Below are 24852 nucleotides of genomic sequence, written 5' to 3' on the forward strand. Positions count from 1 at the left end.
CTAATACCTATTGTTTCCAGTGAGATGCCTATTACTACAATCTGACATCGCATCTTCTTTCCTAGAACTTGTTTATTCTAATCAGTTTGGAATGGATATGAATAAAAAAGGGAATTCTGGAGAAGTAATTTCTTTTGAAATAGAAATGCGAGAAGTTTTTTGACAAAATTTAGAAAGGTGGAATTGTTTTTATCTCATACGGTTCTCCAAACATCAACAGAAAATGTTTTACTGAAACAGTCTTTCACATCATCATTTTTTTGTTGTTGTTGATTAGCACTTTTCTTTTCTGCACAGAATACTTACGAACTTGAAATATGTATCCCAGAGTTGAGTAAGTATATGTGATTCCCTGTCAGTTGAGTAAGTATAAGTGATTCCTGTCAGTAGAGTAATTATATGTAATTTAATGTTAATTGAACAAGTATATGTGATTCCTGTCAGTTGAGTTAGTATATGTGATTTCTGTCAGTAGAGTAAGTATATGTAATTTCCTGTCAATTGAATAAGTATATATGATTCCTGTCAGTTGAGTAAGTATATGTGAAAAGATTTATTAAGAAAAAAATTATGTTCAAGTTTACATACAGTACACAAAATAATATTGCGATATTTATACCCAATGCAATACAACTAAAAAAATTAGTGTTTAATGGGAGGAGGGAAAAGAGTAAGCATCGAGTTTTATTAAGTATATTCCAAACATGAGCAAACCTATTTACAACATGTCAACACGATATCTACTTTTAAAATATCAATGTTTTCCCGTTTGTGATTATATGTCCTTTTTGCATTGTTTGTATATTTGGGAGTTCTATATTTTGTTCTGTAATTCTGAAGCAGAATTTGCTACTTAAAATATTGAGGTATTTATATCTATAACTATCTCTGTTCATAGTTTTTTTCTCGATTGAAGTTCAGTGTGGATGATTGGCAACAAGTTGTTCAGTAATGGTTTATTAGGTTTCGAACAAAAATGTGATTTCTTAAAACATTTTTTTTTGGTATGATTTTTTGGTATGAACCAACGAATAATTTTAAAAAACATTTTTAAATCGCGTTTTACAAAATATAATTCTTAAGTGTTAAAGTGAACACAAACATCGAGATAATTGCCCCTATGCATAGAAAATTATAAAAACGCAGTAAAATCTACTGTAATGGCAATGAAAAATATTGACTTTTCGAAGGAATAAAACGAAAATGCTGAGAATTTTAATTATAAAATGCAGAATTTAGTTACTTTAATCGAAATAAAAAATAATAGTAAAGAAATAAGACTTGCATCAGTTTTAAAATAAATATATATTGCAGATTGGCAATGCATGAAACATATAAATTGCAAAGAGAAAAATTCTAAAATATATCAGTGCAATTAAACAGAACTTGTTTTCAGTTTAGTTTAATCTTATAAATCGAAAACATTTTTTATTATACAAAAATAAAACTTACTTGAACGTGGAAACGGTTGAGGAGCAGGGTTTGATTGACCTGTTAAAAACAATTCAATTATTTTCAAAAAAATAATTTTAGTTATATCCAAATGTATAGAGGAATAAAAAAATTTTATGAATCAATTAAGAAATATATTTGCAATTATACTAGTTCATTTATTATCTTATTTTTATTATAAATTGTATAAAAAAAATTTAAAAATCAGTTAAGAAATGAGATTGTTATTACTCTAGTTTATTTATTATCTCAATACATGTAGGGAAAAAGTGAATTGTATTCGTTTTAAAATTGAAACCAAACAAAACAAACATATAAGAATTAATAAAATGCAGCAAATTTTATTTTTCGCTTCTTCATTTCATTCGCTTATATTGGACTGGTAACTAAGTGATTGAGGATTTTATATAAGAAGAGAATTTGAAAATTTTAATTAAAAATATAAAATTAATACATTTGAAATTTTTATTTGAATATGAAAAATTAAATCAATTTTGTCGAACACCTTTTGCTATCTTTCAGTCAGTGCTATACCGCCATCATCGTAAAATTCTGGATTTTTGTTAGTAAATAAAGGAATTAAATGAGATTTTACACTGTCAGTGTCATTAAAAGTTTTATTATTTAATGAGTTCTGCAATGAACCAAATAAATGGAAATCTAGCGGGGCTCTCAGAAATAACACGGTGGATGTAACAACACATTCCAACCTATTTCTATAATTTCCGATGACCTGAAATGCTCATTTCGAAATAAAACTTAGAAAAATATCTACTAAAATACAGAAAAGTACTTTATTTAAAGAAATATCGGTATTTAACATGATCTTATTTTTATTCCATATGTATTATAAAAGCCAATTTCAATACTGGTGTGTGAAGAAAACTTAATCTTTTTTTTTTTCATCTATCGTAATCACGTCGTGCAGTCCGGTGCTCTATGAAAACATGAATATTCTTATTCCCATAATAATTCACCCATAATAATTCACACCAGGCACTATGGAATAGTTTAGATATTTATCTTTGTGTAGATATATAATGCCATATAAACTTGTTTTACATAAATATCAAATTTATTTTTTCGGGGTGAAAAACTGAATCGTTGAAGAAATAAGTCGCATTTCAGAAAGGGAAATATATTGTTACAAATCTGTAATTTTGCTATCCGGCTCGAATAGTGTCATCCTGGAAAAACCGTTAAAACTTTTGTAAGATCTGTACTGTGCGTGCTGAGCTTGGCGACCATTTGGCGACTTGGCGTTGAATTTGGAGAGTTTGGTGACTAAATGGATAATACCGGAAAGTTCGAGAAATTTCACGATCCATCCAGTAATAACAGAGATACACCCAGGTACGCCCTGATTGGTCTGAAGTTTCTAGCCCCGCCTCCCGGAACTATAAAAGACGAGCACTCTGAAGCTGCGGAGAAGAAGTTGTGTGGATCGTCAGAAGTGGTGTGTGAGAGAGTCGGAGTCGCCGACAAGTAGAGAAACTGGAGGATTAGACAGCAAAAAAGCTGCTGAACTATAGAGATATAATGAGCTGCGGTATTACGATTTATTGACGGTATTTGTAGAAAGAAGAAAAATTTTGTAACAATATGCTGATAAAAGATGTCAATTCACATCATCTTGAAATTAAAGAGTTATATATTAATGCATTAATATAATAATAAATACAAATATATCATTAATATTATTCAAAGTTTAAATTTGATTTAGTTTGTCAAAACTATTGTCCATTTTTTGGACCTCTTATAGTTTGTGTTATTTTGTCTGGATAACTAAATTTAATATCTTAAAACATGTAGAACATACCGGAAACGTATACATTTTGAAGCACAAAATGAAAAATTGTTGACAAATATATTTTTGCAGCTAGTTTTATTTTATTCAATTATAATATTTAGCCTTTTTAACTCTAAAATTCTTACCTGGATCCCCGAATGCCTGTGAGCCGCTAACAGCATCTGTTAAAAAACAATAATATTTTTTTAGAAAAGACATTTTTAACTACATCAATATAGTCAGATAATTATAATAAATAATAATAAAATAACAATGATTCTAATTATTCCAGTTTAAATTAGCCTTAATCATGCATGAAATACACACGATTTAAAGCTAAAGATAAGGAATCATAAATCAACAAATCCGTTCAATTTATTTCCTTTTTTCAATTATAAACTTTGAGAAATTTTAGTTGTAATGAAAAATTTGTTGGAATCTGCGAAAGCTTGAGCACCGTTTAATGAGCCTGCTCAATGAAAAAATTAAAATGAGTATTTATTTTTTAAAAGGGATTTGTAAAAATATTTTAATTCTATCGATTTCTCGCAAAATTATAAGAATAAAAATTTATAAAAAAAATAACTGTGGAAGCTGATCGTTTTATATCAAATTGATTTGTATCAAATACATTGGATTCATCTTTAAATTTTTGAGTTATAAAGGTAAAAATAAGATTATTTTTTTATCTTATCCAATTAGTAATGCAATCCTCAGATTAGTCTTCAGTAATCCTCATGCAATTAACAGGATACAGCCGTATCCGTGCAACAATATTCAGCAGACAAGCGTATCTGAGCTCAAGTGTCATCGACAAGTTTGCTAAAAGTGTCTTAGTCTTATCAGTATAAAATAAATCAGTAAATTTATTATTTCATTTGAAATATAAAATACTCTTCTAATAAATAAAATTTTAATACTTTTTTGCTCCTACAAATTTACTTCGTCATTCTACAAATATTTAAATTCCTTTCTTGACCTTCCATCATTATATTCTATGTGTCAGTGATCTTTCCCAAAGGAAACATTTAAATATTTTCTGCATTTTTAGTGCTATTTTGCAATGTGCACTAATTAGCAATCCGACATTCAATAGAATTGTCTACGTTCATTACAATATTTAGATATATCTGCTATAAATGTAAACTAAAAATGTTTAAAGATCTAAGTGCAAGACAATTTATTCTTCTTAAGTTTACATTAAAACCTCGCATGGGTAAAGAATTGTTCATTGCAGAATATGGAAAGTGTGTGGCTGTTTTTTAAATGGCTTAAGGCATCAGAGCACGTTCGGAGCACTTTTTTAAAAAAACATGGTGTAGACATACTTTAACCATATTTCGGGATTTAAGACTATTCAAAATTAGTAATGAGATGTGAATATTTGAAATAAACATTAAAACGTTTTGAAACACATTAGGAGCACTTTTTTAGAAAAACATGGTGTATACATACTTTAACCATATTTCTGGATTTCAGACTATACAAAATTAGTAATAAGATGCTAATATTTGAAATAAACATTAAATAAACATTAATTAACATTATTAAATAAACATTAATTATTTGGAGAAACTCGAAAAATTAGATCAGATTATATGTGGATCCGTTTCAAATCATAATGTATTTTTTTATAGAAATAGAAAAAAAGTCCATAAAGTTAATTCTACAGCATATGAATTTTTTATCCTTATTAGTTTTGTTAGTGTACACCATATGGTATCTTAACGCATGTTTATCAAACATTCATTGTTTTCCTAAAAATTTAGAAAATAATGAAATGAAAAATTAATTTAAGTTAAGTAGATTACAGATTCCCGCGAGTGCGAATGATATAGCATTCATTTTCATTGTGAAGCAAAGTAAGAAGAATATTATGGTATTCCAAATTCTTTATTTAATTCAAAATGAGAAGAAATCGCGTTTCATTTTATCCAACTTATGAAAATGTTTATTACAAGCGAATGAAAAGTTTAGAAAACATAATTTCATCAAGGAGTAATAAAATAATTATTTATATTTGGAGGTCTAGCAAGTATAGGTTTTAACAAAGGTTTAATAAGGTATAGTAAACAATTTAGAAAATGCTGTAATTGAAGATTAATTCCGATTAAGTGAATTACATTTTTAGAATGTTTGCGAATGTGAACGCTACATTATTCTTTTTTTTTTTCTGTTTGTTTGTGATGCAAAGTAATATGAATTGTTATGGCATTCCCAATTCTTTATTTAATTCAAAATGAGAAGAAAATGCGTTTCATTTCATCCAACTTATGAAAATGTTTATTACAAGCGAATGAAAAATTTAGGAAACATAATTTCATCAAAGAGTAAGAAAATAACTATTATTAGCCAATAATGGTTTTAAAAAAGGTTTAATAAGGTATAATAAATAATTTAGAAAATGTTGGAATTTAACATTAATTCCAATTCAGTGGATTACAGATTTAGAATGTTTGCAGATGTAAAGGAATGAGCACATCATTTTCATTGTAATGCAAAGAAATATGAATGTTATAGCATTCAAATTCTTTATTTAATTCAAAACGCGAAGAAATTGTGTTTGAATTTATCCAGCTTATAAAAATGTTTACAATAAACAAATGAGTAACTTAAGTAATATAATTTTATCAAGGCTTAATAAAATAACTATCTGTGTTTGGAGGCTATCAGAGGCAAAATTATTAAGCAGAAAGATATTAAATTTAATTTTTGGACGTTTGAATGCAATAGGAAACTGTATTCTGAAACTGAAGAAATATGTACCAAACTTCAACAATTCTGGAAATTTTGGCGCCATTGAAAGAGTAAAACGGCCATATATTTGCATGAAATTGTTTAGTGCTTTTACGTGTGCATAATAATAATGTCACTAATTTACTATAAAGCATTTCTTAATGGTTTAGTAAAAAAGTGTGTTCTCCACAATAAACTATGCATTATGGGCAAACAATAGATATCATAAAAGGACAATATTGTTTTTGGGTATGATTTTCAGTAACACTGTGACTTCCACCACGCTATGAAGAAAATGATCTAGAAATTTTTTTCAATATCTTAGATTCTACAAAGACACCGCTTGGTATCGACAAAAAAGAAAGCCACAAATTCATTTAGTTTAATTCTATTAACATCCCGTTTTAAAACAACACCAGGACTATTTTGGGACGGACCTGTAATTTTGAACCACGGTCAGATGACGAGGACGTCACCTGTTAGCACCCCCTTTTTCCAAACTTCCACACCACACTACCGGGTGGGCGTGTGACCTCTACGGATTCAGCGTGCACCGGACTCACTTATAAAACGATTCTTCGTTGAGTGTTGAACATAAAGACCTCCACTTCCAAAGCCTAGACCACCCGACCCTAAAACATACCTTCACCCTCTGTCCCAAATCTATTTGCATCTTCTCTTCACTGAAAAGATCAGCTATATTAACAGCAAAATTTGCCCGATAGAACGGTCAGCTTCATTCTCGGATATTACTCCATAATATGTAGCGACAAGTTTGAATTGGCGAGCTTTTTAGAGACTTAGTGTTTAAATTTGGTGTCAAATGCTTATTTTGGAAAATTCTATGTCTTGATGCTTAGTGTAACTATGTTCATGAAACACTGGAAAATTTCCAGAAAGTTTAGTCCCTCACTTCGCCAGGTTATAAAGGCTGCATAATCTTCAGGGAATGGCTTTTAGAATTGGTATAGCTGTTGAAAGCAGGAATGTTTACCAATCTTGGCGATATCTGTGATTTGCGCTAATATATAACTATCGCTAAGCTCTATTGTTATTAAGTTCTTCAGTTAAAAATATAAACATATTTTTTCTCATTTTGGGAATTTGTCGTGCACACAAAAGAAATTGGTTAGTACAATTAGATGTGATTCTGATTCTAATTAATTTCTATTTTGTTAAATAAATCACTAAATTTAATTAGATTAATCATAAATTGAGTTTTTTAATATATGTTATGATTATAATGAGTCGCATATTTTGGGTGAATATCAGCTGACTTTCGTTTACAGAAAAGAAAATTGGAAAATTTTACAGTTGCTCTACACTTGTATGTAACTATTTTTAACTCCGTCAGCGTGAAATTGTGTGTATTTTTAGTATATATAATGGTCATCATAAGACACATATTTTGGAAGAATAGCAGCTGAAATTCATTTACACAACTAAAAGTCGTGAAATTTTACCGTTGTTTCTCACTAATAAATAACTATTTTTAACTCGGTCAATAAGAAATTTTTGTTTGTGTTTTTATATATATTATGATGATAATAAGACACATATTTTGGAAAAATATCGTCTGACTTTCATTTACATAACGGAAAATTAGAAAATTTTACAGTTGCTGCTCACTAATATATGACTATTTTTTACTCTGTCCGGGTGAAATTGTGTGTATTTTTAATATACATTATGATCATAACGACACGCATATTTTTGAAGAATATCAGCTGAAATTCATTTACACAACTAAAAGTCGGGAAATTTTACTGTCGTTGCTCACTAATAAATAACTATTTTTAACTTCGTCAATACGAAATTTTTATGTGTTTTTTTATATATATTATGATGATAATAAGACACATATTTTGGAAAAATATCGTCTGACTTTCATTTACATAACGAAAAATTAGAAAATTTTACAGTTGCTGCTCACTAATATATGACTATTTTTTACTCTGTCCGGGTGAAATTGTGTGTATTTTTAATATACATTATGATCATAATGACACGCATATTTTTGAAGAATATCAGCTGAAATTCATTTACACAACTAATAGTCGGGAAATTTTACTGTCGTTGCTCACTAATAAATAACTATTTTTAACTTCGTCAATACGAAATTTTTATGTGTTTTTTTATATATATTATGATGATAATAAGACACATATTTTGGAAAAATATCGTCTGACTTTCATTTACACAACGGAAAATTAGAAAATTTTACAGTTGCTGCTCACTAATATATGACTATTTTTTACTCTGTCAGGGTGAAATGGTGTGCATTTTTAATATACATTATGATCATAATGAGACGCATATTTTTGAAGAATATCAGCTGAAATTCATTTACACAACTTAAAACCCAGAAATTTTACCGTTGTTTCTCACCAATAAATAATTATTTTTAACTCCGTCATTACGAAATTTTTGTGTGTTTTCTATATATATTATGATCATAATAAGACACATATTTTGGAAAAATATGGTCTGAATTTCATTTACATAACGGAAAGTTGGAAAACTTTACCATTGCTACTCACTAATATATGACTGTTTTTAACTCCGTCATCATGAAAATACCTCTCTTGCTGAATTTTTTCCTGAAGAATTCAACTTCACCATAACCTTATTCTAGAGGAATGTGTAACACGTTTACAGGAAATATCGAATGGAAGATTTTATTTTAAGTAGATTTATTTAGGAATCTGTTATATCATCCATCACCAGCTTCATAACATCATATTCTCAAACATCAATGGATATTCATGACAGATGTGTAAATTAACCGCAATAATTCGTAGAATTGCTTTGCATAAGAATTACATAATGTTATACAGATCTCGCATGATGTATATGGGACCTGTTATTACCAGCGGATACATGTTTCATCTATTTACAAACTCAATAATCATTTTTTTTTAACGAATACTCCATTTTTAGTTTTCAATTTTTTTTAATATGTTAATTTACATTTAACAAATAAAACAGACTGAAAAAAATTACTTACCATCATTATTTTTATCACCTAAATAAATGGTGTAAATAAATTTTATGAAAAAATACAATACACATAATTTAAAGTAACGTCTTCTTTAAACTATCAGCTATTTAATTCAACGATATGTCAATTGTTCGCAAGTTTAATTTCAACATGAAAATTAAGATATTTTTCCTATTTACGAGCTTTAATTTTAAAAAATTCCTATTTTTTGTTTTTTCGATTTAAATTATTATTATGTGAGAACGTGATGTTGTTTTGGTTTGAAGTTTTTGAAGCCTCAAAATTCGTACGAAACGACTTGTTCAATCTTCAAAAGAATTATATATATATATATAATGACTTCAAAAATAATAATGTTCTCACATGATAACGTGGAATTTGCGATCATAAGTTTCATTTTTTTTATTAATTTACATTTAAAAAACAAAATCTTAAGAATGCAGAGAACAATTCACCATAATTATTATTTTAACATAAAGAATGAAATTTAATTAATGCTTATGAAAAAAATCTTCTGTAGAAATAAGTCTTCTGTAAAATATCGGTTAAAAAATTAAACTACATTTCTTTTCATTAAAATTTCAATTTCAACATAAAAATTAATTTTTTAAAATATTTTTTATATAAATATTTGGTTTATATCCTTACGAGCTGATGTTTAAATTACCTTTGAATAAAAAAAAATCAATTTTTATTTTATTGGCTTATTATATTTTACTAACTTACATTTATTTAATAAATTGCTAAGAATTGAAAAGAAACCTTACCATCATCATCGTTTCCATCTAAAAAAAGAAATTTAAATAATTTTTAGGAAACAAAAACTCAACAAGGAGCAAAATAGGAACAAAAACTCATGTGATTTGAATACTTGAAGAAGAAAGGTCTTTTTTTTTTTTTTTTTTTTTTTTTTTTTTTTTAAATCGGTAACTTCAAAAATCTACTGATATTCCACTCGTCCAAAATTTTCATTTTTTTTTAAATCTGTAACTTTCACTCATCCAAAATTTTCATTTCTATATAAAATTATAAATTTTTCATGTCTTTTTAAATATAGTATTTGTTTTATCTGTTACGAACCCAAAGCTGAAAAATGTTAGAAACAAAAGTTAATTTTCAATTTGATTGATTTAAGTTTATATTACATATTTACATTTAAGAAGTAAGCGATTAAGAATGCTTAGAATAACTTGCCACCATTATTGTATCGACTTGGAAATAAAGAATTAATCACTTTCTTCAAAAAATTATTGTAAAGTTGAATGCTTTAAGAAGTAATGTCTTCTTCAAGGATGAAAAATATTTCTTTCATTTGGTCAAAAATTGCATTTTATTACAGAAATTATAATTTTTAAATGTTTTTTTCTCTGCAATTATATATTTTATTTATTTACAAATTCAATAACTTTTGAAAAAAAATCAATTTTCAGTTTGATTAATTTAAGCTTATATTACATATTTACACTTAGAAAATAAGCCTTTAAGAATGCTGAGAATAACTTGCCACCATTATTGTATCGACTTGAAAACAAAGAATTAATCACTTTCTTCAAAAAAATTATTATAAAGTTGAGTGCTTCAAGAATTAATGTCTTCTTCAAGAATAAAAAATATTTGTTTCATTTGATTAAAAATTACATTTCATTACTAAAGTTATAATTTTAAATATCTTTTTCTTCAAATAATGTTTTATTTATTTACGAATTCATAAATTTTGAAAAAATTCCACATTTTGATTGATTAAGTTAATATTATATATTTATTTTTTTAAATTAAATCGCGAAAAATGTAAAGAATAACTCAACATGATCATTGTTTTGATCTAAAGCGAAGTATTTAAACAAGTCTCCCTAAAAAAAAAGTTTCTAAATTTGAAATATTGAAAATCAGAAATTTTTATAATATTCAGTTACAAAATTGAACGATAATTCGTTTGTTCAAAATGTTCATTCTAATACGAAAACTTTAATTATTTGGTATCATTTTATGCAAAATGCTAGCTTTATCTATCTTCAAGCTCAATTTTTTAGCGAAAAATATTTATTTTTAATACGTAAAAGAGAAAAAAAGAAAATAATTGCTTACCATCCTCATTGTTCAAAACTAAAAAACATAAGAATTAATCTATTTATAAGAAATAATTCCTGTAAAATTGAATACTTAACGAAGTAAATTCTTTTTTAAATTATCATTACAAAATTTAATAATAATTCTATTCATCACAGTTTCCATTATTACGTGACAACTTTAATATCTTGGTGTCTTTTTTTATGCAAAAGACTCGGTTTTATTATTTACTAGCTAGTACTCGGAGCGCTGCTTCCGCAAAAGAAATAATTATGGAAATATTGCTTAAAATTTAAAATAGCTGTCTTGCTTAATTAGGAATGATAGAAAGACTGATATTTATTTTCTTATCGGCAATGAATGCATTCATTGAAATTGATATAATATATAAAGGAGAAGTACAAATAATATTTTTTTTTTACTTTATTATTCAAGTGCTTTAGAGTAGACAATGTTTTTTGTTTTTCCATCTTCAGCAAAAATAAATAAATTTCTTGGCTGTTCGACTCGTAAGCATACACAATACAGCTGGCCATGTGAAAAACATGGATTTTCTAGATTCAATCCTCACACTTGAAGTGATTGACCTTGCTCCTTGTTGATGGTCATCAAGAATGCAAGTCGAATGAAAAACTGCAGTTGTTTGAAATCCAAAGGTATATCGGTGAGAATAATATGAATGCGTGGAAGAGCACGTCTTCTCCAATAGACTTTCCGTTAAGAATAGTTGCCTCGCTTCTTGCCTCATATGGACCTTTTAATTCTGATGCGCGTGATCAAGTAGCATATGCACATTTCTTTCGATTAGTGCCACATGTTGATTTTGAGATTCTGAAGCATATAAGCATATGAAATTGCAGTTCGCAAACGATCTGCTTTATTGTTATCTTGTAGTTCCTCGTTTGTTTGGGGAACTCAAATTGGCTTATTTCTACTTGCTGCGTTGGTATATCTATTAAGTGACGAACGTTTGGGGACATGTTTTTTGTCAAAGCAATCAACACGATATACAATTGTATAACCGAAATATTGTTTGTCGATTCATTGAATAAATAGAAAAATTACTGTTTGTACTGGAAAATTTCCATTTCGTATAACTTAATGTGATCGCCATTTGTAATAATAATTCTATTTTGTATGAGATTTGAGATAAACTTTGAATAATATGTGCGGTTTGTCGCAGACAAAATATTGTGCATGATGAATGACAACATCCTGTGTAGATAACTATTCATTAAGGTGTATGTATACACTTGAAACTTCAAAAATCGTTCAAAATATCGAATATTTTTTTATTGTTTAATAACGTTTTCTGATCCTTTAGCTTTCAAACGATACCAAGATGTTGTCAATATTCGGAATATTTCTCGAGTTATAATTATTTTTCTTGAGGTGCTTTCATTAAAACCTCTAGTTACGGTGTTTTTAAAACTCATTTTATGAAGAATGATATTTTTCCACTCTGTTGCTTCATTCAAACAATCATAACTCAACAAGAAATGAACCAAATACAGTTATTTATATATCAAAATAATCTGTATGAAATAGCGGATGTTTTGTGCCTCAATAAAAGTTATATGTATAGAAATAAATTTTCAATAGCTGTTTAAAATTTAAAATTACAGATAAAATCTCGCTTTTTCTATTCATTGTTGATGAAAAAATTGTTTTAAAAAAACTATACATTTTTATAACTTGTTTGAGGCAGACAACATGAAGACTCATATTAGGCATCATTTCCAACTAGAATTGTGTGTCTGTACAAATTAGAATTTAAGATATCATGTTTCAAAAAATAAGCTAATTAGCTCATTGAATATTATTTAATTAATTAATAATTAGTGTAATATGGTTTTTTCTCACTGAAATGAGTTTAAACATATATTAATAACCTACTGTGAAAAAACTGGATTTTTAAAGTTAAAATTTAAAAAAAAAATCTTTAAATGTGTACGTACACCTTAATGAGAAGAAAAAAAAATCAGTGCTTTCACTAAATATTTTAGATTTCATTCCACTCACATTGATTGGAATCAATCATAATAATTTGATTTGATTTGATATATGAGATGTGCTGTTTGCCGTTCACTGTTTGTCTTTTATCAGTTGTCAATTTTAAAATATGTCCTTCCCGCAGGTGCACGCAATAAGTTGACCAAGTTCCCTCGCAATCAGTTGAAAAGATACAAACAGCGGAAAAGGTACAAACAAAAAAATCATTTTTATTTATTAGATATGATAACTGTACTATGCCAAATAACCGTACAGGTGTAAGCAATAAGTTCGTACCTTATGACCAAATTTCATCTGAATCATTTGAACGGTACGGCAGCACATAAGGTATGAACAAATAAAAAAATTCTTTTTTATATATTAAATGGACCACATGTATTTTCGAGTAAAAAGTCCATTCTAACTTTATTAAATTTTGATTATAATAATTTGCATCCAATAAGGGATAAATAAGAAAAGGATAAGAATAACTTACCGCCAATATTGTTTAAATCTGAAAAAATAAAAATTAATCTATTTTTCAGAAAAAAAATCCTTATAAAATTAGATGTTTGTCAAAAGAAACTCTTCTTTAAATTGTTAGTCACTAAATTCAACGGTAATGTGCTTCATCAAAATTTTTACCTCTAATTTTAAACTGTTTTTAATGTAACTGTTTAAAATTTTAAAATGTTGAAACTGTTTAGAAAAACAATTTTCAATTTGATTGATTTAAATTTATACTATAAACTCATGTTTAAACAGTAAACAATTAAAAATAATAAAATAACTTACCGTCATTATTGTTTTGACCTACAAAAAGAAATTTAATGATTCTTATAAAAAAAATTCTATTAAAGTTAAAGGCTCAGGCATAAAATCAATCTCCATATTATTAAAAATAAGATTCACTTATATTTCGTTCATCTCAAATTTCCATTTTTGTTAAAAATGAATATTTTTATACAAAATTCTTTTTATATCTATATACTAATGTACGCTTTTATTTTTTATAAGGAATCCCTTTTATATTTTGATTGATATAAATTCGTTTTATAAATTTATTTTTAATAAATAAATAATTTAAAAATAAAAAGAACAGCTTACCATCACTATTGTATCCATCTAAAAAAAAATTAATAAATTCATATGAATATTCTTCCGAATCTGAATGGTTCATTTTAATCTCTAATAACAAAAGTATTTCTTCGTGTTCTGCGTTTTCCTACTTTAGTTGATATACTTTAAGTATCATTTCATAATTGATCCAGCTTTGAATTTTTGAATGAAAGTGTCCATTTTGAGGTAATTATTTCAGTATTTATGTAAAATTTTCAATTTAAAATATAAAATTAACTTTCAACATTTATGATCTTAAAAGTGTAAGCAAATATTCAGAAAATCTTTATCTTCTTAAATTAAAAGAATAAGTACAATTTAAGGACCACCAAGTTGATAAATTTTTGTATTTGTTATAAAAAATACAAGTCTTCGGGACTGTTTAATAATAAGATAAATACTAGGGTTTTTACTTGGTACTCAATTTTTCCGCTGGAGTTTATTATTTTCTCCTTATTCATATTTTAAATTGCAGAGATATCCTGCTCTTTACAGATTTTTATAACCTAAAGAATATGCTAATCATAATGTTAAATAATAATATGTTAATAACTAATATATTATTTTTGAATAATAATAAAGAAAGAGTTTAATAAATAAAGAATAAATAAATCGAAATAAATGCAATTTTGGTTTTTTAAGGAATTGCTGATAATTCAGCTCGTTTAATAGTTCGAAAATTTAACGATATTAAGTTTATCCATAATTCTCATTTCATCATTAAAATTATTTTTTAAATTTCTTTTTATTAAATTTATTAGTTTTGCATACTATATCGTGTAAAAATCTACTATTTTTAGCAAAAATCATATTTTTAGTTTCATTGTTTTAAATTTATTTTGTTGATTTATAATTCATAATAAATAATTAGAAAAAAAGAGCAGTTTGTCACCGTTATTGTACTATCTAAAAAGTGTCATTATTCGTGTTTAATATATTAAGAATTTTTAAGTATTAGTGTTTAAACTCTTTTTAAAATTAATTAATTCAATATATATTTTATCACAAATAATATGATTTTATTGACATTCTGCAGGACAAATTTCACTTATTACTTTTGGATTTGGTCAAGTGCTCGTCATGAAATCATTGTTCCAGAATTGATTATTAATGATTGATTTCTGATTCTTTAAAAATAAAACACAATTTAAGCATCTCTCATTAGAGTTTAAGTAAGCCTTTAGAAAACTTGTTGTTATATTATCCTAAAATTTAAGTAGAGACCTTACTTAAAATGTTATTAGTTTAATAAATGTAAATTATAAATAATTTAAGTTTTTTGAAATTAATTCATCAAAAATATGTTTACAATTGATTTTTTCCATTCACATTTATTGATTTATAATTACTTTTTAACTTTTAACTGAGAGTTGTCCATTTCAAGTTTTTATAGCATATCGTGATAAATATGTTAAACACGTTTCTCCATAAAATAAGTTTTATTTCGATTTCTTATTTAAATATAGCTTATTTTATGGAGAATCATTGGGCATTCAAATATATTACATTTATTCAAATGAAAAACAGCTGTATAAATAACACCAATGTAAATTCAATCATTGAGCTTTCAAATACATGGTGGAATAATTTTAAAAAATTTAAAAACACAATATTATTTTAGATTTGAATTTAATCATAAATTTTACAAACTCATTCAAAATATTTTTAAAAAGGATCTGTTAAAAATAGCTCAGCTTATAATATAAATTCAGCTGCATAGCTAACAGCTAGAAAATTCGTTTATAATACGTTTATCCAAAATTTCCATTTTATCAAGAAATTTTAATAGTTTTATTTTTATTTTATATAAATTATTGTTTATATCTATTTATGAAAGGAAACTTTATTATTTCTTAATAAATTTACCATTTTTTGTTTGACACATTTCTTATTACTTATATTTAATAAATAAATCATTAGAAATAAAAATACAAACTTACCATCAGTGTTGAATTCATCTAAAAGTAAGATTAAATCGGTTCTTCATTAAAAATAATTTTAAAGTTGAGAATTTCATTGTAATAATAATAATTCTGTATGAATTTTCTAACCCTCTGCTCAACAAATTATTCATAATGATCAAAAATTTGGTGCAATTATAAGTAGAAGATTTTAATGATGATTTACACCATTTATAAATAAGGTTTAAGCAAATAGTCACAAAATTAAAAAATAAATTGAATGAAAAATAAAATTGAAAATGAACTTTTACAGTGTATACTAAAATGTCAATATAATAAATTATTATAATTATATTATATAATCAATTTCAGTATAATAAATTATTTTTATAGAGAATATTAACTCAATTTTCCATTATTCCTTAAATAAATTAAAAACAGCATAGTAAGAAGAATAATTTTTCATCCGCTTTCAATTCGACATTACTTATAATATTAGATAGAAACAAGGAAAATAGTTTTAATTTCGGTGAAACAAGGAAGTATTTTTTTTAAATCATAAACAAAATACTTTTTTTAAATTGTCAAACTTTAGGTAAACCTTACAAGACAATTAAAATGTTATAAACAGCAATAATTTTTTCAACTTCTAAAAATGTGGAAAAATAACTTTGTTTGTAATGCAATTATTGAGGAGGATAAAAAATAAAAATGTCGGAATCTTATTTAATTTTAATCAATTAAATCATTGTCGTCAGTTCGTACGTTTCTCAGATGTTTATATGTGCCAATATTCATAGTTGTAGAGTAGACGATCTGTCCTGTAGAGGGCCAACATAAATTTTCTTTTATTCTATTCGTTATTAGTATTTATTCATTCTTTTGTCTAATAGCATGCATACATACATTGTACAATGATGTATGATATTAAACAAAATTCTAAATATTGTATAATATTGTTAAATATTGAATTATACAATATAATATCATTGTCAGACAGGATATGTTACATGATACTGTAGAGATAACCATATTTATTTCATCATTAAGTATGCATTTTGATCCAATAAGATTGGCATATTGAATCGAAATTTTGATTTTTAACAATAATAATAATGTAAAAATCTCATATCCAGTTGCATCAGAAACGTTATTTCAAAACTAAGTAAATTCTGTATCTCGATATCATGAAGTACAACATGATGATGAAAATCGTTGAAATCGTAAATCTTCGAGATATATCCATATATTGAGAAAGAAAGTTTATCATAATTTGATTTCCAAATGAAAGAGACACTTTAAAATTGACATTATAAGCCTCTGAACATGATCCTACGATCTGGTAAAATCTATGCCCGAGAATTAAAAAAACAAGTACAACCAAAATCATTACTTATAGTGTTGCTTCTTCGAAATAATTAGCAGCGTTAAAAGCGGTTACAAACAAGCAATTAATAGTCTTCAGTTTAAAAGAAAGAAGCTGATTGGATAACAGGAAAGTTTTCTGACATCTAGTATTTCTAAGTGCTTCAGGAAATCGGTGTTTATTTATTTATCATTAATCTCTAGGGCTACTATTGTTTTCTTTAGCTGGATTTACTAAGATTAAAACTATTTATGAGCAAATTATTATACTTGTTATTTCTGCTTGGCAGAAATTGTAATTTATTGCAATAATATGCATATTCATACATATATCGACAAATACCACAGAGGTACAAGTTATTTTTATGGTGGAAGTACTCGTTTACTTTTACATTTATTTTTAACTTTTAGATAATTACATAAGAACACCAAGATAATGGGTCTATTTGGTGACTTTAGGGTTACGCCAAGATTGGGAAGATCTATTATCTTTAAGATTCAAAGATTTCACCACGATGGTTGCAACCCTATGTTTAATTAGCAATTTTCATATTACGCCAAAATTTTCAACTTCCAACTTACAAATCGCCAAGTGGGCAACGGTTTGCCTTTTTTGGCAGTTTATCGCAGGATTTGTACTAAAAAGGGTACTTATGTACGTATTAACGCAACCAGGCCAAAATTCGCATAAATCACCAAATTTGGCGACCCTACTTACGGCAACCCTACGTGTTATACGTGGTTTTTCGTAAAGAAATTATTTTGCTTACTGGTTAGATTGAATGCCGTGAAATACTTTAACTATGGGTATTTGGGATCTGCCTGCGAGTAAAAAGATGCAGTTGAATTGTTACAGGGATATGGAATTATACCGAACGAACGTACTTGTAAAAATTCTCATAAAATGAAACTGTATTTTGGAAAGCAAATCTTCTGGAAATGTAACGTCGAAGAGTGCAATCAACACTTGGGTCGCCAAAATCGCCACAAATCGCGCCAGCCTGGTTGCGATAATACGTAAGTACCGAAACAAGAAATTATGTGGTGAATATATGAAGTTAAAATTCAGATATCTAAGTTTTTATTGTTTAGATCGTATTGACAAATTCACTTATTTAGAATATTTTGAAATTTTAAATTATTCCCCTCCCCACACACACACACATACGTAGGAGAAAAAAATAGATTGAGAGTCAAATATTTGAAAGATTTGTGCTAAGATAATCTATAATGCTAGAAAATTGAAATATCATGTTTAAAAGCACACTAATGGAGGGGTAGATATATTCTATCAAGAGAAATATTTATCCCTTAAATTTCATTTAAAAGATTTCCTTGCGCATTTGTTAGAAATCTGCAATTTTGGTGAAAGGTTCGCATTCAGTACTTAATTTATGAACATACAGTAGACTCCCGATTATCCGCGGGCGGGTTATCCGCGCCTGCCGCACAAAGGTTTTTTTTTTTTTTTTTTGACTGATTTTTTCAAAAAGGTGCAGTTTTACAGTCATGCTTTTGTAATTACATAATACATTACAGTATTGAAACAATACATATGCATTAACTTTTCTGTGTATCCTTGATGCCTCTCGTAAATACAAAGCACTTTTCTGTTTTCATTAACAAAATGCATTTTACGTTAGTTTTGAGTGATATACTAAAATATTAAGCTTAGTTAAACATTTCCTACTGTTTATTTTACGTTTTATTGTACATAAAACGATTTTTCAAAGTTGGAATGACTGTTTTCTTTTTTTGCTATACACGTTTTTAGCTTTTTTTCGGATTATCCGCGATTTTTGTTATCCGCGGCGGCCGCGCCACCCAATTCCGCGGATAATCGGGAGTGTACTGTAATTGTCTTTTATTTAATAATTGTATTCACCGTCTAGGGAATATGCTTCCATCTTTTTAATTATGCTTGTGGCGAATTTGCGATGAGCGAGGATAGAACCTGGGATCTTGTGGTTCGCAATCCAGTAACATGACCATAATACAAAAGCAATTGCTTGGGTAGCTTAGCTGTTAACTGGCTTATAAGCTTTCACCACAGACTCTCCCTCCAGTGAGACGAACGATATGGCTGTTTAATGGTGATGTATTTAACTGTTGATTCTAATACGCATGTACCCATTTGGGTAGCGCCAAGCGTTATGGCGAGCATGTGTGGTTGCTGATGCCTTTGCTGCGTCAAGTGAGTCTGACGACATTGGGTTGCTGCGGCCTTTTTGCGTTGCTGCTTCAAATAAATCTGACGACTTTGGTTTGCTGTGAGTAGATGGTGCCACAACAGCTGTACGAAGGTTGAAGATTCATCGCTCGGGTCACCAATGTAGCAGACTGAATTGGGCGAGGATTGAACCTGAGACCTTGTGGTTCGCAGTCCAGTAGCATGACTATGATACAAAGCAATTGCTCGGGTAGCGTCGCTGTTAACTGGCTTATAAGCTTTCATCACACACACACACACACAAGAAAATTTAAAACAGAGAAATCTAACAAGTTTGGAGGCAAAATTCCTTTTTCATGTTTCACTCGATTCATTTATTTTGTGTACAAGAAAGTAAAATTTTGAACATTATATAAAATCGAGGAAATTGATGCATCAAAATAAAAAAAATGAGGAAATTAAACAAATATGCAACAATGCGATTAATATGTTTCTTAACAAAGAATAATCATCACTGCACCTTCTTAAAAATTTTTTAATCTCAAGAATTTTAAATAAAACAATTAATTGCTACTCGTAAATACACAAATTAATAAAAGTTCTGTTATTTTTTTTTTCATTTCATTCTTTTTTGCTGCTGTTCGATATTGTCGGCAGACTATTTATTTTGATTTTAGGAAATCAAAGAAATGCAAACTACTTCTAAAAAGAAAAGTATCAAAACAATTTCTTTTCAACAATTTCTTCAATAAATTTCATTCTTTTTTTAAATAATTACTGAATATCACATATTTGACTGAAATACTTACCGCAATCATCGTCTATAAAATTATAATTATATTAGATAATATATTATAAAATTGCACAGAAACAATTCAGTTTATAAAACTTATAACTCTAAAGATATTTGCAAAAATATTTAACTTATTTTCAGGAACTTTAAATCATTTGAATGAATGTCTTTGTTGTTTGCTTTTCCTAGTTACAAAATTAGTTCAGTTATATTTTGGTTATTATACGGAAACATAACTTATAAAAATAGAATTTACAAAAATCATTTTTAGAAATTATATGAATTCTAACATAACAGCACTTTGTCTAAAATAACTTTGCATGGTTTAAATATAAATATTGTTACATTTCTAAATTCTTCTCTCAAAATTTTTATTTAGAAAATTCAGACACGAAAGTATAATTTCAACGAGAATAATTTCTCCATGTCATGTGCTTATGTCTTACTGAACACATACTGTAAGACGAGCAGAAAAAAAAGAGAAAAGATTTTTTTTAGAATAAAAGAAATTTAACAATGGTGAATTCCGTTCTATCAAAAGGTTCTTGCTGTTTGGCAATTGCTTTGCCATTTAATTCTGTAAAAAAATTTCGGTGAATCTTATTTCTCCACAAGGAATTTCTTGAAAATTTTCAATCGAATACTTGGAAATTCTTTTTTTATTTATTTTGTCCAGTAATTTGGGAAACATTTTCCAAAAAAATATTTTCTGAAATTCTGAAGAGAACTAAAGCTGTGTCTGCTAATTATATGTTGTGTAACATTAACAAAAATGTTTAGTTAAATTATAAAAACAGAACACATTTATACAAAATTTAAAATATTACAAAAAATTAAATAAAATTAAGAATATTGTTATTTTATTATTTTTAAAATTTCTATAATATATATATATATATATATATATATATATATATATATATATATCTTACCAGTATTAGGATCATTTAATGACTGTAAAGTGTCTGAAAACAAAAACAAAAAAAAATAATGAATAATTATTAAATATTTTTTTAATAATAAAAAACAATATTCATGTTTTTAATCCTAATTCGAAGAGGTAATTCTTTAATAACATAAATTGTTCCTCTAAGATTAGATCAATGTAAGGGTTGATTAGTGAAATTCAGTCTTCTTCACTGGCGAAATAGAACTCAAAGTAGACATTCACTGCAAAATAACAGCTCTATTCATGAGGGGGAAAAACCCTTTCTAAATCGAATAGTTAGAACTTTCTATTTCGAAGATTGGAAATCGAGTTTTGAAAGCGTTGCATCTTAATGTGTGAAAATTTTTACTTTCCATTTATTTATATTTTTAGAAATTAGTTAGAAAATAACAATTTAGACTACGTTTAGAAAATGATAGTAACTCTATAGATTCAGCATATGCGTATTGAAGAAAACGAGATCCATGCTCTAGGATGGTGTGAATGCTGGAATGAAATTTCTCTAGAAGAATTTTAACGGATGAAATAGATCATGGTTTTACACAGAACTCATACAAAAAGGTATCGAACTATTGAAAACTGAATTTGTCTAAAAATAAGAGATTACTCCCTTTTTAAATGATCAATTCTATTCGTAATTTAAAAGATAGGGAGTCATTTTTTTCTTTACTTTGAATTTATATCTGCTATAAATTAAACCAGAAATACCAATTAGAAAGTACAACTTACCACCAAGACCGCCAGTTACTGGATCTAAGACACCTAAATATTGAAAAGATCATTGAAATCCAAAAACGAATTTTCAATTTTTGTTAAATTGTGTCATATATTATAAAATCTGCTTAAGATTTAGTAAATACTTTCATTTAACTTGCTCCGTTTTATACTTGCGTAACAGAAGGTAGTAATAAAATTCCTAGTATCTTTCTGATCAGCAAGATTTTGAAAATTTTCTCCACTACAAGTTATTTTCTGAACTTTAGTATCCTTTACATATTTTTATTCGTATCAATAATAATAACTAAATGAATATTAACTAAAAATCTAGATTTAAAAGGTAGAAAATTATTGATGTAAAACCATTTATCAATTGAATATAAATGCCGATTAGAAAGAACAACTTACCACCAAGACCGCCAGTTACTGGATCTAAGACACCTAAATATTGAATTGAAATTCAGAATTTCAATTAACAAGTAAGTTTTTAAAAATTAGAAAGTTATATATCCAATTTGATACAATTTATTTATTAAAGTCACTAATGATCGAAACGGTATTTCTCATTCTCAATTTTTGTTTTCAAAAAGATATTATGTGCCAAAATGAATAATGTGTTTCCACAAAGTGCACACAATGGAAACACTTTGTCAATTAACAAGTCTTCACAAGTGATTTTATTAATAAGCTACATTCAAAGCTTTATTCCAATATGATATCAAACATTTTATATTAAAAATGCAGGAAATAAATACTATTACGTAGTAACAAATGCTTAAATATTTTTATTTTTTTATTTATAAAATAAACTTACCAAATTTGTTCTCTTGATATTAAATACCAAAAACGAGATCAAATCGAGTTTTAAGAACTACTTTGGTGTGTACGTATGCTTGTATATGATAATAGTAATTAATTAATCATAATAAACTGAACAGATCAAATTTCGTATGGACAGATTGCATAAAAATTGATAGTAGTTCAAAAGTTAGAACATATCTTGAGCCCATACTTTATTTTTTCACAGTACTTTAAAACTAAACAAAATCTAAGCATTAAAAAATATACTTTTAACAACCGCATTATAACTAATGATAAGAAAGGATTGAAAACATTAGATATTTCCTTATTTGTTACATATACTTACTTACGTGTTACTTCTTCTTCAAGAAAAATTGTTAATTTAAGCAAAGACGATTTTACTGATTAACTTGCGAAATGAGACAACTAGAATTTTCTTTTACACTAACTTATTTATCATGGTTTACTGGCAACTATTATTTACCATCAACACTTTTGTATAAATTTATAAAAGTCTCAAGCAACATTTTTAACCCTTTAACCAGCACAAGCTATTTTCCTTCAAAATTTTCATTTTACGATATATTAAGAGAAAAGAAGCTAATTTATGACCAAAAAAAGTTTTTTTTAATTTTATTATTGCGGTTGTTGTTTATAACAGGGGTGGTAGCATATTTACCACCGCCCAATACAAGCAATAACATTTTACTGACTTATACAATAGAAAAAATATGAAATACATTAATTTCATAGATAATTGTGCATTTTTGTAAAGTCATTTATTATTAGTTATTTAAAAATTTAAAATATATTAATTGCACATGAAATAAGTGGTAGAAAAACCAAATACAATGTTTGCAATGAACAATAATGTTCTACAATATTTTAAGGCAGTGATAAGATATTTACCACCGCCTTAAAAAGGGATGCCTTTTTACTTATTTATGTACTAAGTGTAAAAAGAGAAAGTGTTTCCAACATGCAAGTATTCGATCATATTTTGAGGAATCTAATCGCCTTTTCTAGAATCAATTATCTTGGATGCCAGACGCATGAATGAAACGTACGAAATTTATTTTAAAATTGTAACTATGCATCAATATCTGGTGAAAGCTCATTAATAAAGAAAAGGATACTTTACTTAACACACGCTGCATTTTTTATAAAAATAATTTAAAAAAATTACATGCAAATGTATGTAATGTGCGTATCTAAAAAATTACAATTTTCTTTGAAAGAGAATACACAGTGGATTTTTAATTGCATCATATTTTTGTATTTGTATAGCCATATCATGAAGTTATTAACTGGATATAAACTAACAGCAAACGATAGTTAAATTTCAGAAATTACATTTACAAAATCAATTAATGCATCTTGAAACATGGATATGGATATATACATTTTAATTTCTTTTTAACGTTGAATATCAGCATTTTATATGATCTAATTACTGCATGGCTTATTAGAATGATTTTAAGTCGATTAAATATCGAAGTAAATTTAAAATTCGCAATTTTCCACGATATGTAAAGATTTAAAAACAATTTCTTTTCTTGGCTTAAAATGCATTAGTTATCGTTTGGTCTAAAATGAATTTTTTAGCTTTTTCTGTTTATTTTTTATTGTGCTGATTTTTATAACATTATTTTGCGTAATAGAATTATAAATATATACATATTAGAATAATATCATCACATAGCAATATGCGAGAGTAAATTACTCTAATCTAATTTTCCTATGTTTCTTGTAATTGACAAGATGTTGATACTATCGCTCAATAGAATAACTTACCACCAAGTTGATCAGTTACTGGATTCAAGACACCTAAATATGGAAAGAGTCATTAGACTGCATTCGCACATTTTGAAAATGAGTAAACTTATCTTCATTATCATAATTAAAATTGCTTAGTATTTGATTGAGTGATGGAAATGAATTCATTTTTGCCATTAATTAAATATTGTCTAGATTAATCATGAAGTTATTTTCGATTTTAA

At 26.9% G+C, this 24852-nt stretch overlaps 1 protein-coding gene across 1 annotated transcript in view; it reads right to left on the reverse strand.

Moving 5' to 3' along the window:
- LOC129987698 (uncharacterized) overlaps positions 1-24852 on the reverse strand; it is a 145236-nt gene that overhangs the window by 22526 nt on the left and 97858 nt on the right. The window contains exons 24-37 of the mRNA XM_056095648.1: positions 24647-24679; positions 22460-22492; positions 22064-22096; positions 21318-21350; positions 20402-20413; positions 16097-16114; positions 14145-14162; positions 13833-13850; positions 13534-13551; positions 11064-11081; positions 9746-9763; positions 8985-9002; positions 3388-3423; positions 1453-1491 (exon numbers count right to left, since the gene is read on the reverse strand). Coding sequence (XP_055951623.1) covers positions 1453-1491; positions 3388-3423; positions 8985-9002; positions 9746-9763; positions 11064-11081; positions 13534-13551; positions 13833-13850; positions 14145-14162; positions 16097-16114; positions 20402-20413; positions 21318-21350; positions 22064-22096; positions 22460-22492; positions 24647-24679 — 345 coding nt within the window. The remainder of the gene's footprint in view (positions 1-1452; positions 1492-3387; positions 3424-8984; positions 9003-9745; positions 9764-11063; positions 11082-13533; positions 13552-13832; positions 13851-14144; positions 14163-16096; positions 16115-20401; positions 20414-21317; positions 21351-22063; positions 22097-22459; positions 22493-24646; positions 24680-24852) is intronic.

This window comes from Argiope bruennichi, chromosome 10 (assembly GCF_947563725.1).
Source record: "Argiope bruennichi chromosome 10, qqArgBrue1.1, whole genome shotgun sequence".
NCBI lineage: Eukaryota > Metazoa > Arthropoda > Arachnida > Araneae > Araneidae > Argiope > Argiope bruennichi.